This window comes from Lagenorhynchus albirostris, chromosome 6 (assembly GCF_949774975.1).
Source record: "Lagenorhynchus albirostris chromosome 6, mLagAlb1.1, whole genome shotgun sequence".
NCBI classification, from domain to species: Eukaryota; Metazoa; Chordata; class Mammalia; order Artiodactyla; family Delphinidae; genus Lagenorhynchus; species Lagenorhynchus albirostris.
This window is the reverse complement of record NC_083100.1, coordinates 103,138,534-103,151,674: the sequence shown is the minus strand read 5'-3', so window position 1 is coordinate 103,151,674 and position 13,141 is coordinate 103,138,534. Positions and strand designations below refer to the sequence as shown.

General features: G+C 39.4%; 1 protein-coding gene across 1 annotated transcript in view; it reads right to left on the bottom strand.

The window, feature by feature from the left end:
- NCKAP5 (NCK associated protein 5) overlaps positions 1 to 13,141 on the bottom strand; it is a 1,037,966-nt gene that overhangs the window by 653,801 nt on the left and 371,024 nt on the right. The window contains exon 3 of the mRNA XM_060151527.1: positions 12,326 to 12,399. Within this exon, the coding sequence (XP_060007510.1) occupies positions 12,326 to 12,399 (74 nt within the window). The remainder of the gene's footprint in view (positions 1 to 12,325; positions 12,400 to 13,141) is intronic.

Here is a 13,141-nt window from a genome sequence, read left to right as displayed (position 1 = left end):
GCGCGTCCGGAGCCTGTGCTCCACAACGGGAGAGGCCACAACAGTGAGAGGCCCGCGTACAGCAAAAAAAAAAAAAAAAAAAAAAAGTGCTCTTGATACAGTATTTTCAGCAAGAGAACTGAGTAGAACTTTTTATTTCCCTGTTAAAGAAAATCAGTTAGTAGGTGTTAGCTGAACACCTGTCATGTTCAACCCTATGCTTAGCCATCATTTGATATATAACAGAAGTGGAAGGCCAGGTGCTGAAAATACCTGTAGAATCAAAACTGAGGTACATGGGATAATTTGGGAGTTTTTGCAAGATGTAAACCATTATGTGGACAAATGTGATATAGTCTCAAATTCATGGTGAATTAAAAAAAAATGGAGCCCAGGCAGGCTGGGGAATCTATGTGATGAGTTGTAGATTAGGAGGACCTACCTAGGCTGTATCTTGAAGGATGGGTAGGATTTATCTGTCTGGAACAGACACTGACAATGAGGGAATGTGTGTGTAGGAATAATCAGTAATAAAGAAGGTCAGCATTGGTAGGGACATGTGTGGCTAGAAATAGAAATATTTAGATTTGTACTGTAAAATTTCCACTAGGACTTTCTTCCATTCTAAATATGCTTTGCTTAACTTTGCTAAAAATTTTTCCAGGACTCAGATATCCACAGGTCTCTAATTTGGCAAACTAATCCTTGGTAAGGTACTACCAGGAGCTAAGAGAGTAATCCTAGAACTCCCCTCAGGTGGCAAGTATAGACTTCAGAGGTGATTTTCTGGACACCCAATTTCCTTTATACCAAGCATGAGAATTCCAGGCAGTCCGGTGGGAGAGGTATTTTTGGATAGATACAACTTTTGGTACATTTTAAATTATATTATCTTGTTAACAAATGGTTCCAAAGGCCAAAGTCCTAAATTGTGTATCTGATGCAAAGAATTTCTCTTTTAGACTGGCCTTCTGTAATTGACCCCATTCCTATCTTTATTTCCAAAGCCAAGATACAGGAAAATCAATTAGATAATACAAATGAATAAATCCAGGTAAATACACATGTTGGCTTTCAATTAGCCAGTGAGTCTGTGAATCTCCAGGGAACACTGAAGGCAGCTTATAAGACAATGCAGTTTCCCTTAATAGGGACCGTAACCCCAGAGTGGCTTTCTTTTTTGTTTTTTCTAATAATGTGCAATTGACTGTTTTTTTTTTCAACATGCTGTGCTCATAACTCTGTGGAAACTTAAACATTATTCAATACAACAATTTCCTGCAAAACCTTTTGAAAGTGGTCACAGGCTCTGACCCTGCTCTGGTGCTCTGGGTCTGCCAGCATGCTGTTTTATTACCTCTGGAAGGTTCAGTGCCAAGACACAGTGCAAGAGTTAGAAATGAAAGAAAACCAGGTGTATAAAAGTAATTTTCTGCCTTCTTTCAAGAAGGGAAACTGTCACCTTCAACTCTCAGTAATTCTATGTATCTATCACATCTATCTTCATCACCCAACCCTTGGCCTACAAGGTAACTGGTAAGAGTTACAGATTGTTAATCCTAAAGAAAGTCCTGCTGAAACCACTTATATTAACCCTGTCTTGTTACCAATGGGAAAGCAAGGCTCTGAATGCTGAAAGGACTTTCCCAGGACCACAGAGTAAGTGGCAGAATCTGGACCTGAACTTCACATCACAGAGAAGGAACCAGGGATGGTATTTGTAAAACTTAGCAGCAGGACAGCACAGTCACCAAGCAATCAGAACAGAGACCCTGATTATAGTAGTGTACCACCAAATACTGCCCCAGCTGGACTAGAGTGGATGCCAGTAACCTTTTAAGAGATAACGAGAAAATGTGCCCCATATTTGTTACCTAGAGCACTTAGCTAATAAAAATGATAATTTACTTTTAGTTGTTGGTTGCTCTCTTTTTTCACCTATTTTCCCCCACTGTCTTCCATGCCACTAACCCTTTGAAAACTTACCCTCTGTTTGGCAGCCCATGTCATTGTTATCTATGCTGAACGCCCTTGACTTCTAGTGTGTGTCCATCTTAACAAAATTCTAAGATTTTCTCTGCAAGTACCCACTTTATAGACTTTCAGGTCAAGCCCCAATTCTGTTTTTAAATTTTTTTAATTGACGTATAATTGCTTTACAATGCTATGTTAGTTACTGGGGTACAGCAAAGTGATTCAAATACATACATCTTCTTTTTCAGATTCTTTCCCATTATAGGTTATTACAAGATACTGAGTATAGTTCCCTGTGCTATACAGTAGGTCCTTGTTGTTTACCTCATTTATATATAGTAGTGTGTATCTGTTATCGATTCTGTTATTAAAAGTAACCTGATCTATGTGTCTACAATTTTTCTCCAACTCACTTTATCCAAGGTGATAAATTTAATATTTTAGGCCTGGATTTTTATCATGCATTTTTTTTACCTTCCCACAGTCTCTCAACCCCTTTCTTTCAAAATTACGGGATGTTCTTTCACTGCTTCTGTTAACAAGGTTGTTTGCAGCCCAAGATATAATTGGTAGATAATGGGAGTAAAACTGGGGACAGAAATACATATTTGATTACTGTTACTGGTTGGAGCCTGTCCTATGATGTGCAGTGACCCATCATGCAGACAGGACATGCCTCAAAACTTCTTACTTTAGGATTGAATTTTGAAAAAAGCATAAAATAAAAGTCTGGTGAAGCAAGCATCCTTCCTAGCTTTATAAATCATTACCACACATTCACATCTTCATTAAGTGTCCCATCTTTAACTTTCTAAGAGTAACTATCTTGAAACTGTGGATCCCCTTTAGCACTGGTACACCACTGAGACAAAGGACTTTTTGCTATACTTGCTTGACCTTTCTCTTGCAATGGACTTACCAGTTAAGGCAGGCTTGTCCCTAATAAACACATGAGCTGTTAGTAATTTCTCTTCTTGAATCATCATCAATTCCTTCAACGGCTCAAGGAAAAGTGTTTGGAGGATCGATAACATGCTAAGTCACTTAGGTACAAAGATGACTAACACAGGGCTTCCCTGGTGGCGCAGTGGTTGAGAGTCCGCCTGCCGATGCAGGGGACACGGGTTCGTGCCCCGGTCTGGGAAGATCCCACGTGCCGCGGAGCGGCTGGGCCCGTGAGCCATGGCCGCTGAGCCTGCGCGTCCGGAGCCTGTGCTCCGCAACGGGAGAGGCCACAACAGTGAGAGGCCCGCGTACCGCAACATACTTCCAATTGTCTCTATGCTTTCAAAGTAAGTGAAGTGTTATGCTTGATGTTGTTTTGTATGTCTTATGCTAAGCACTATGAGAGAGGTGAGGTACCAGAAGATTGGCTCTACAACTCAAAGACCTTAGGGGAACAAAACCCCTGTCATGAAAAAATAAGACAGTGTGTGATTGAGAGCCACGTGGTTGGAACTGGTATAGAGGTCATTGAGGGTATGGATAGAGCTGCTGTTACATTTTGGAATAGTCTGTGGAAGTGAAGTTTTCATTAATTGGTGTGTGTGTGTAGGGGGCGTTGGGGAGGGTTGGAGCAAGAACCAGAGCATCCCTAGGGTCTAAGTGAGAGATGTCCCCTACTTGTAAAATCTAGTACTAATGGAGCAGTACAGAGTTGAGACCCGCAGTGGCTTTAACCTTCTCTCTCAGGCAGACTTACATTTGGTGAAAATCTAGGCTGATCTCCGTAGAGAGTTCATACACAATATTTAATCAACAAGTGTAGATACTGAGCATCAAGTAAGCCAGGTTCTCCTAAAGCAACCTTGTGAAGGTTCCTGAGCCATGGAACCAGCCATAGGTTGCCAACCTCAACCAAATCTGCAACTGACATTTGCCTTCTTAGAAGTTTCCTCTGCCTTGAGAAAGCTAGAGGGTGTTTCTCCCAACTACTGTACAATTTCATCCTATTCTGGATCCTTTGATTCCAGGGACCCTCTCCATCCCGGACTCTTTGCTGGATTATTTATGAAGTCTAATTTGTAATACAAAAACACAAAATGTACTATCGTGAAAGTCTTAGAGGGGAAAAAAATGCAGTTTGTATTTTCTCATTTCACAGAGGCTCCAACATCTCTCCCCGGAATGGAAGGATGGAGGTGGGGTTCTAAGATTACCTCCCAGGCCTCTGAATACAGAAGGTGCAAAAAGAATGGGAGGTAACCAATCAATCAATCAATAAACAAACAAACAAATAAATAAATTTACTACTGTAAACTCCAGAGTTACCCATATAGAGAGATATGTAGAGTTATATCTTAACAATCAATCTCTTAGGGGGAAAAAAAAATCCCAAGTATGCTCACGCACTAACAAGTTGGTGATTTTTTCCCATTAAAATTAAAACTAAATAGACATCCACGGTAAATTACCCATTTCATTCCTCCTTCCAGTTAAAAATAAAAAAGGCACTTTATCACCCCTTACTGTGGGTGTACTTCACAGTCAACGCATGTGTTTATGTCAAGCAGGTCATTTATATTTTTGCCTGCTGGAGTTTTTCTTCTTTCAACTTAGTAGGGAATATTTGTGATCTTTATTACCCCCCGATAAATCTACAAAATGCCTTTTGCTTGAGGCTCTTTAATTTCATATAAATAAATCACATTAGGTTCCGGCTGTCATATTAAGATAAGCATGGATCTAAAAATAACAAATGTGTTTAAGCCAAATTTTTTCAGATTACAGAGTGGTAAATTTCTCTGGGTCACCCCTAAATCCTATTGATGTTGAAATATTTTGTGGCACTTTAAGAGTGTTTCTTGAAGAACACAAACCTATTTAAACTAGAATTAGAATTATCTTCTGATCATCTACGGACCTATTTGTACAACATTACTCAACTCAAGCTTCCCATGGTTGCAATAAATCCATCTTTAATGTGGGGATGTTTCGCCAGTTACAGCAGAGGGCAGTTTTATATCTTTGCGGGTTCATCTAATGCCTCTATCTATACTGTGTTTTATTTATTAAATATAAACAGCTCTAAACCTGAAGTTCTCATCATCTTAACATATAGTTATACACAAAAGTCTCAAAGGCAGTCCAAGTTCAATCTATCCAATAACCAACTCTTCATCTCCCCTCACTCCACCAGACCTGCTCCTACACAGGACTCAGATCAAACCCCCAGCTCCTTAGGGAAACCTTTGGACTTTTGAAGGACAGTCTCCTAAAATGTGTTTTATAGATTCCTCCACTCAGCCTGGGGTAGAATAGTCTTGATAAATGTATGTGAATTTTTCTTTCAAACAAGATTTGTAGTGAAGAGGCAAGGATAAAACCCATAAGGTGTTTTGTTTTTTTGTTTTTTGTTTTTTTGCGGTATGCGGGCCTCTCACTGCTGTGGCCTCTCCCGTTGCGGAGCACAGGCTCTGGATGGCAGGCTCAGCGGCCATGGCTCACAGGCCCAGCCACTCCGCGGCACGTGGGATCTTCCCGGACCAGGGCTCGAACCCGTGTCCCCTGCGTTGGCAGGCGGATTCTTTTTTTTTTTTTTTTTTTTTTGCGGTATGCGGGCCTCTCACTGTTGTGGCCTCTCCCGTTGCAGAGCACAGGTTCCAGACACACAGGCTCGGCGGCCATGGCTCACGGGCCCAGCTGCTCCGCGGCATGTGGGAACTTCCCGGACGAGGGCACGAACCCGTGTCCCCTGCATCGGCAGGCGGACTCTCAACAACTGCGCCACCAGGGAAGCCCCCCCATAAGGTTTTAAAGAGTCTATTCTGTACATTTATTCGGTTGGGACCTAAATATATATTCTCTGATAGATTAACATGGCCCTTTAGTTTAAAGTGTGGACAGATTTTATAAGAGACAGGAAATCATATAAAGTCAGTGTAGAGTTTCACTCTGGCATTTTTGGTATCTCCTTGCCTCGGATGACTTGAGTTCAAATACTGGGCAACTCCTTAAGTAGATAAACATGCAGATCACATACCGGTCACCTAAATAAATTATAATGTTGATCAATCCTAAAGTTAAAGGTCAAATATGAACCTGGGTGATCTTCCCATTCAGTCAATCCAGATACCTTTCTGGATTTAGTTCTGTTAGCCCCTTCTGTTACTGAACAAAAGTCAAATAAAGATGTTACATCTTTACTTAAAGATAAAGATGTTCCTTCACCCAGGGCTTCAGAGCTATGAGAAGGCTACATGCTCCCTTGTTCATCTAAAGCAGCACCATCCATCTATAATAAGAATCCTTGGGGATACATCTCAGCCCATAGCTTTCCCCACCACCGTCCAGGAGTGACATCACCACTGAAGTATGTGGCAATACCCAATTTCCAGAGCCCTGATTTATTCTCCCTTGTGCTGGGCAGAGGGCATGGCTGAGAGGCAAGACTCTTATCTTGGCAGGGGTCTGCGACTGTCTGCCTCTCTGGAACAACCCCTGATGGGTAATTGAGAAGTGACATTGACGGGTTTCCAGGGTGGCCCTGACGCTTGCACTTGCCCCGAGAAAGCAGCTATGGTTTAGAAATCCAGCCCAAGGACTGAGAGGAGGGGAAGAAAATGTAAAGCTTGCTAGCCCTGGTCTCCTTTGACCTCAGCAGACTGAGACAGGGATGCAGAGGTGGGAAACCATTATTCTGCTGGCGTAGCATGAGGTTTCGCTTTTATTGCTAGCAGAGAGCGCTGAGCTCTTTGTCTGCTACGCAGTCTATCCCCCAGAGACAGCCTCTTTTTCTCTTGAAGGGATGTAAAAAACAAATCACAGTTCTTATTTTATCTGGTGTCCACCATTAAGAATTCATGCAGAGCAATTTTATTTGTTGCCAATTAAGATCTCCCAGTGGAAGTCTGTGTTTTAGCAAAGGCAACCTGTTTAATACTCAGCATCACTTTAGTCTATGTAAATTAACCCCTTGAGGATAGAGACATGCTAATTCTTAAGATGCCTGGACAATTCGATTCTAAGAACCAAGATACACAGAAGGTAAATCTCCAAGAGGCTCTGGGCTTGACCTTTCTCAGGCCATGTGTGCTTTTGCCTCTTAACTCTACTTTACAACTACAAGGCAATTTCTATATAACGTGTTAGCGAAGGATCTTCTTTACCCCGAGATAGAATGATAGCATGTAGCCCCTCAGTAAGCAGTTTTAATGTCACCCACATTTTACCAAAACTAAGACTACTGCTGAAGGAAACTTGAGGCACTGGTGCCAATGATCTCCACCCTAAAGTGTATACATACATCAAATGATGGAGAACACGAAAGGGTATTTGGAATGCGGATCATTTTATTGCAGTGTTCACTCTACTTAGATAAGCAGCATTTTGAATCACGGTGGGAAGGAAGACAAAGTTTTTGTCCAGTTTTTTTCCTATCTCTTTCCTTAGGTTAAGAATCACAAGTAAGCCAGAATACAAAAGTCTATTTTGAAGGATTTGGGATACCCTGAAACTATTATTTTATTGTTGCAAGGGATGGGCCTTAGGGACGCTTATTGCACCTAGAGAACTATATACGCTTGTCAATTAAACTCCTCTTGGTGATGTAGGGAACCACCATTTCTACCCCCGGGAAGCAGGAGTTATCTGCTTTACCAGGGCAAACATAGCTTGTAATCAACGGTTCTTCAGATTCTTGGAATTTGGTATTGAGGCCCTAGTTGCCCCTCAGAAAAATGGTAATGAACTTGGGACTGGCTTTCCGACGCATCTACTTTCCCGTTTCACCAACAACCCAGACTATTTGCTGCTCTTCTACAAGTCACCCATCCTAGTACCTGTGAAGTAAGGGGAGAAGGATGAAGAAAGAGGTACCAGCTATGTTTTTGTATATTTGGCTACCAAACTAGATAGATCACCATTTCCCAAAATATGTTCCTTAGACCTTTAGTCAGAATAGATGCTCCAAGAAAGCTAGGATTGGGGAATTTTTTAAAGTCAAAATGATATTTTATAGTCTATATTTGATACGCTTATCACGTATTAGCAATATAAATGGCTCTGAATAGTTCTACGATTAAAATAAAATCTTAAAGCTTGGTTTTACCTAGTATACCTCAAATCTGACCACAGAATACCTTTATTTTTCTTAAAATATCCACACCATAGTGTACTAGTGTTTCTTGGGATATACTTAGAAAAATGCTTATGCAGATGATTGTTTAGATCACTGGTTCTTACCAGGGAGAGGAGAGGATGTTGCCACTAGGAAACATTTGGAAAATATCCGGAGACATTTTTGGTTGTCACAATGGGGGATGGTACTGGCATGTAGTGGGTAGAGGCTAGGGATGATGCTAAACACCTTGTAACGCAGAGGACAACCCCACCTCCATGATTAAGTGTAATCTGGCCCCAGATGTCAACAGTGCCCTGCCTGAGAAACCCTAGCCTAAACATAGCTTGTTCAAATGAAACTTCGATCTGGCATCTGTAGGTTGGCAACTGGCACTGTGCATTCACCAGATCTTGTCATTTAATTTTGGCCTTGCAAACCTACTTATTCTTCACTTGCTTACAGGCTATTGGTAACTCTGTCTGCAATTCAAGCTATGAAAATCTGAAATGAATGCTCTGACATTATCTGGTTCAATCACTGGCAAGCTCTTAGGTATCTGTTATATTAGTCACTTCTACCCCCGTTCTTCGAAGCTTTCCATGACATGTATTAAATGCTACATAATGATCCAGCTGTATAATTATTCTATAAAAATAAGATTATACCTATCTGTACATGTCATATATAGGTAATGCCTTTTTCTTAACACCTTTAGTAGAGTATAACTGCTTTACAATGGTGTGTTAGTTTCTGCTTTATAATAATGTGAATCAGCTATACATATACATATATCCCCATGTCTCCTCCCTCTTGCGTCTATATTTCATGTAATCTCAGTGCTCAGTTATCTTAAATACTAGCTATATTGATAGCTTCTTTTCAGAGCTAAGGAAACTCAGTCTCAGAGGTGTTACCCAGTAGCCAGTTCGGATGGTCCAGAACCAGAGTCCATGTCTCCAAAACCTCCAATCCAGTCTTATTTCCATTTCTATAGTGTTATGCTGCTTCTATTTGTCATACATAATTTCACGTATGTGACATGAAAGAGTAATTAACTCCATAAATATTCATGAATTCAATTTGTCTTTTCCAACTGTCTATGTTCTAAACTCTTAATCTGAGGCTGCAAATGGATAAAGATTTCTGTCAAATAGCAGAAAGACATTCTCAGCAGTTGTTTTCTCACACCCTTTCTTGTCAGTCACAGATATATTTAACCAAATAGAAATAGTAACAGATGACACAAAAATCATTAAGTACAGAAGAGCATTTTTCTCCTAACTTTCCTCATTTAAACAAATAAAGGTACAGAAATGTATGATCACATTTCAACATTGACTAGTAAACAAGTTGTCACTGGGTGTGTTTATTTTTTCCTCATCAAGCAGGGAGAGGCAGAGCAAATTAAACCCACCCAGACTTGTACCCAAGTCTTAGACTAGGTTCTAGATCCTGACTCCACCCTCTTCTTCAGACGAATTCACAGAAATTTTTTTCTGCTGGTATCAAAACATAGTTGAGCTAAATGCTCTTTGCCAGACGGCTATATTTGAACTCCACAAATTCCTTTGCAATTTGAAAACCCAGAGATAGATTATAGGTCTATTTCAGTAGAATACTAAACAGGACGCCGAAATAACCAGTTATCTTGAGAGTATGATTACAGCAATATATTTGTGTCACAGCACATGGTTATGCTATAAAAAGTGACTAAAGCCTATTAAAGGCTAGGAGATTCCTCCACGAAAAGAAGACTTTTAATTCTTAGACCCAATCTTCTACCATTTGTCCAATTCTTTTATCATTAAGCAAGAGGCAATAACAGTATGACATGTGTTTACCATGTTTTGATCAGTCCTCAAAGACTGTGGCCATAAATTAATGCTGGCTACTATTATTGTTGGAAGATCGAAATATTCAATTTTTTCTTTTAAGTTTCTTTTAAGCTATACTTGAGTTAGCTTAAGTGTAAATGGAAGACCATTAGTTAATATCAGCAGCAATGACAAGTAACCTATTCCATGAAATTTGTAACAGCTACAAATTAAAGGCATAATAAAAATCAGAAGAAGCGTATACTGAGTTATGGGAATGCTTGTTTAACTTCAGACACTTTAGCTGTGCTTATGTACATGACATGCCTTTCCCATGATGCTCGACACATCATAGAGTCTACCCCAACTCAAGAAAGCATTTTAACTATTCAATCAAAAGCAGAAAAAAAATATCCCCACTGCTCACTGTCACTCACAAATCGTTCACCATAAAAAGTTTGGCTATAGTTGCAGTTGTGATATTGTAATCACCATCAGAAAGCCCATCACTGTAAGTCAGTCAAGATCTGTTTGCAAAATATAATCAAGTATAATTTCATGATTTAATAAATAGTATGTAAATCTGCTATTATTGGTTTTCATTTTCTTTTCAATACTACTCTTTCCATTTTCTCACTGGTAGTTATTCCGACTATTCAAATGGCATCATTGCCCTTTATTGTTATTCAAATGAAGCTTTTTTATTAGATCCTCTGACACTATATAAAAAGCTTTGCTTCTTCACCAGCAGTAATCCTACTTGGAAGGAAAATGGAAGTGACTGCCCGCAAAATTCTGAGCTCTTACTTTATGTTAGGTTATGTTTCCACCTGAAATGAGATTTTAATTTAATTGTATCAGAGGACACCAAAGGTTTTTATTAACCACCTTAAGAAAGCAGGAAAATATTCTTTTCCATGCAGGTTTTTTGGTTCAAAAACCTGTGAAACTATAATTCCTCTTCAATGATGTGTATAAGACACACTGACCAAATTAAACTCTAATTTCTTTCATCAAGATGGTATTCATCATCTGTGCATTTTTTCTTTTGAAAAATAGAGTAAAATTATTCTATACAAATAGTTTAAAGAAAATGTTACAACTCAGTTACATAACCTTTTAAGCATACTTTGTAGTAGATCTACAGAAAATATAATTTAAAAGGCATATAACCATAAATACACTGCTGTTGGTTTTATTAATACAACACACTGGTTCACAAAAGAAAACCTGGTTAGAGCTCTCAAAAAGAAATCTAACAAATATTGCAACAAGTTATATAAAGTTAACTGGTATGTCTGTTAGCAGCAAGGAGACCTGAAAACTGTACATTTTTGTTGTATCCTACCAGCAGCTTTTCTAGGTAGAGAAATAGAATATTGTCTATTACTATAACCACAGATCTGTTTTCTAGTAGGAAAACTAACAGAAGAGCAGAACAAATGAAAATATCAGGCATTTCGCCCAAGAACTAGAATTCCTCAGAGAAGATGAATTTCAAGGTTATTAGGATTTGTTACAAGGGTGCGTGTAGAACAGGCAGCATCAGCTGGTACAGAGACCAAGGGTGATGGATTTAGATAAGGTTGGACAAGAAATCCACAGGGTTAGGTCATACTTACCTGCTTAATATCTCTGTGTACAGAGACAGCACTGTCTTCCGTGACATGAGGAGATGAGAAATAAAGGACGCTAGGGGCTTTTTGACCCCTGGGCGACAAAGCTAATCATATTAAACAATTCTTGTGCAATGCAAGGTATCATGTAATTGAGCACTGGAATAGTTATTCCAGATAACAAGAGCTATAGGAATTTAGTAAATGGAATTCAGAGACCATACGAGCATCTAGGAAGACCCTGACCACACGGACCCCAAAGACCTGGTTAATAATATCAAAATAATCTCCATTCCCAAGAGGCCTCAGGGAATGAATAACCTGGGAGTATGACTTCTATGACACTCGCCTCTTTTTCCAATTTACCTGCACAAATGTTCTCACATACCTTTCCTTACCTAGAATCAGGACCCACCACATAGAACAAAAAACTAAACATGGGAGACCTATACTACAGCATTCCTGAAATACATATTCTTTAATATGAATTAAGAAATTTTAAGCAGAAGTGTTCAACCTTTCAATTAGAGAAAAACTTAAATAATATTTAAGCAGACAAGGGCCAGAGAATTTGGGTCCTAGTTTCTACGATATAAGTTTGCTGCATGGCCTTGGACAAATGAGCTCCTTGACCCTGACAAGTGTTATGATTTCCACCACCTTCCCAGTTCTCAGCAGGTCCTTCACTCAAGGACAACTTTTGGCACCACTGCTTTACTTTAATTAAAGGAACGGAACTCTCTAGGTAGCCTCTGCTGATTTTTGCCCCCAGAGGTGCTTTTGGCACCAAGTAGAAGAGACCATTTGCCAACTCCATGCTTCCGTGATCAAGATCAAATTTATAGATGCTGCTACTAGTTGAGGATGTGGATTGAACTCACCTCCAGAGACTTCTGTGTTGCTCCTCAAGTTGAGTCAGCAGATGTTCAATGTATTTGTTGGAGTCCATGTATTCCTGCACATACAGACACACAAAGACAAATAAGGCCTCATCACCACAGGCACAGGATTCTAAGGCCATTTTGATCTCTACAAGAAGATTTTGGACAAGAGAACCCCTTGGTCCCTCCCAGTTCTAGGAGTAGATGCTTCTACGACTTATATACATAGTCATTTGGGGATGAATAATGTTTTCCCCATATCCTGTGATCACTCCATGAACAAAGAATGGAAGAGAAATGGAGTTCTATCAAGTCAGCATAAACATCCTCTTATTCACAGAGAAAAGCTAAATTTCATAGTCATTTACACTGTGGTCTGTTCTGCCATATAAAAGTAAGGGGTGGGAGGAGGGAAGTGAGAAAAACTTACTTTCGCTGCTGACCTTAGAAGAGGAGGAATAAAGTAGACAACACAGGTCTTGATTATACTGGTTTTACACAAATAATTTCCTAGCAAAAACACTATTTTTGAGCTACATAGAAGCTTTATATATTCACTGCCCTCATTCACTGGGCATCTTATTTGTATTGATGAATCACATGTTCATTTTCCTTCATCTCCTTATATGAACAAAACAATGTAATTTGGTTTTGGTTTTTCTTTTTTTTTTTATTTTCTTTTATTTCTTTTCTTAAAAAATCAATCTTTGGCTTCTAAGAGGTTATAAAGGCAAGGTTTATCTTGTTTAGAAATATGCATACAGTTTTGTAAATCAAATTATATTTTCAAGAAATATTTCCGAAAAATGAGGGACT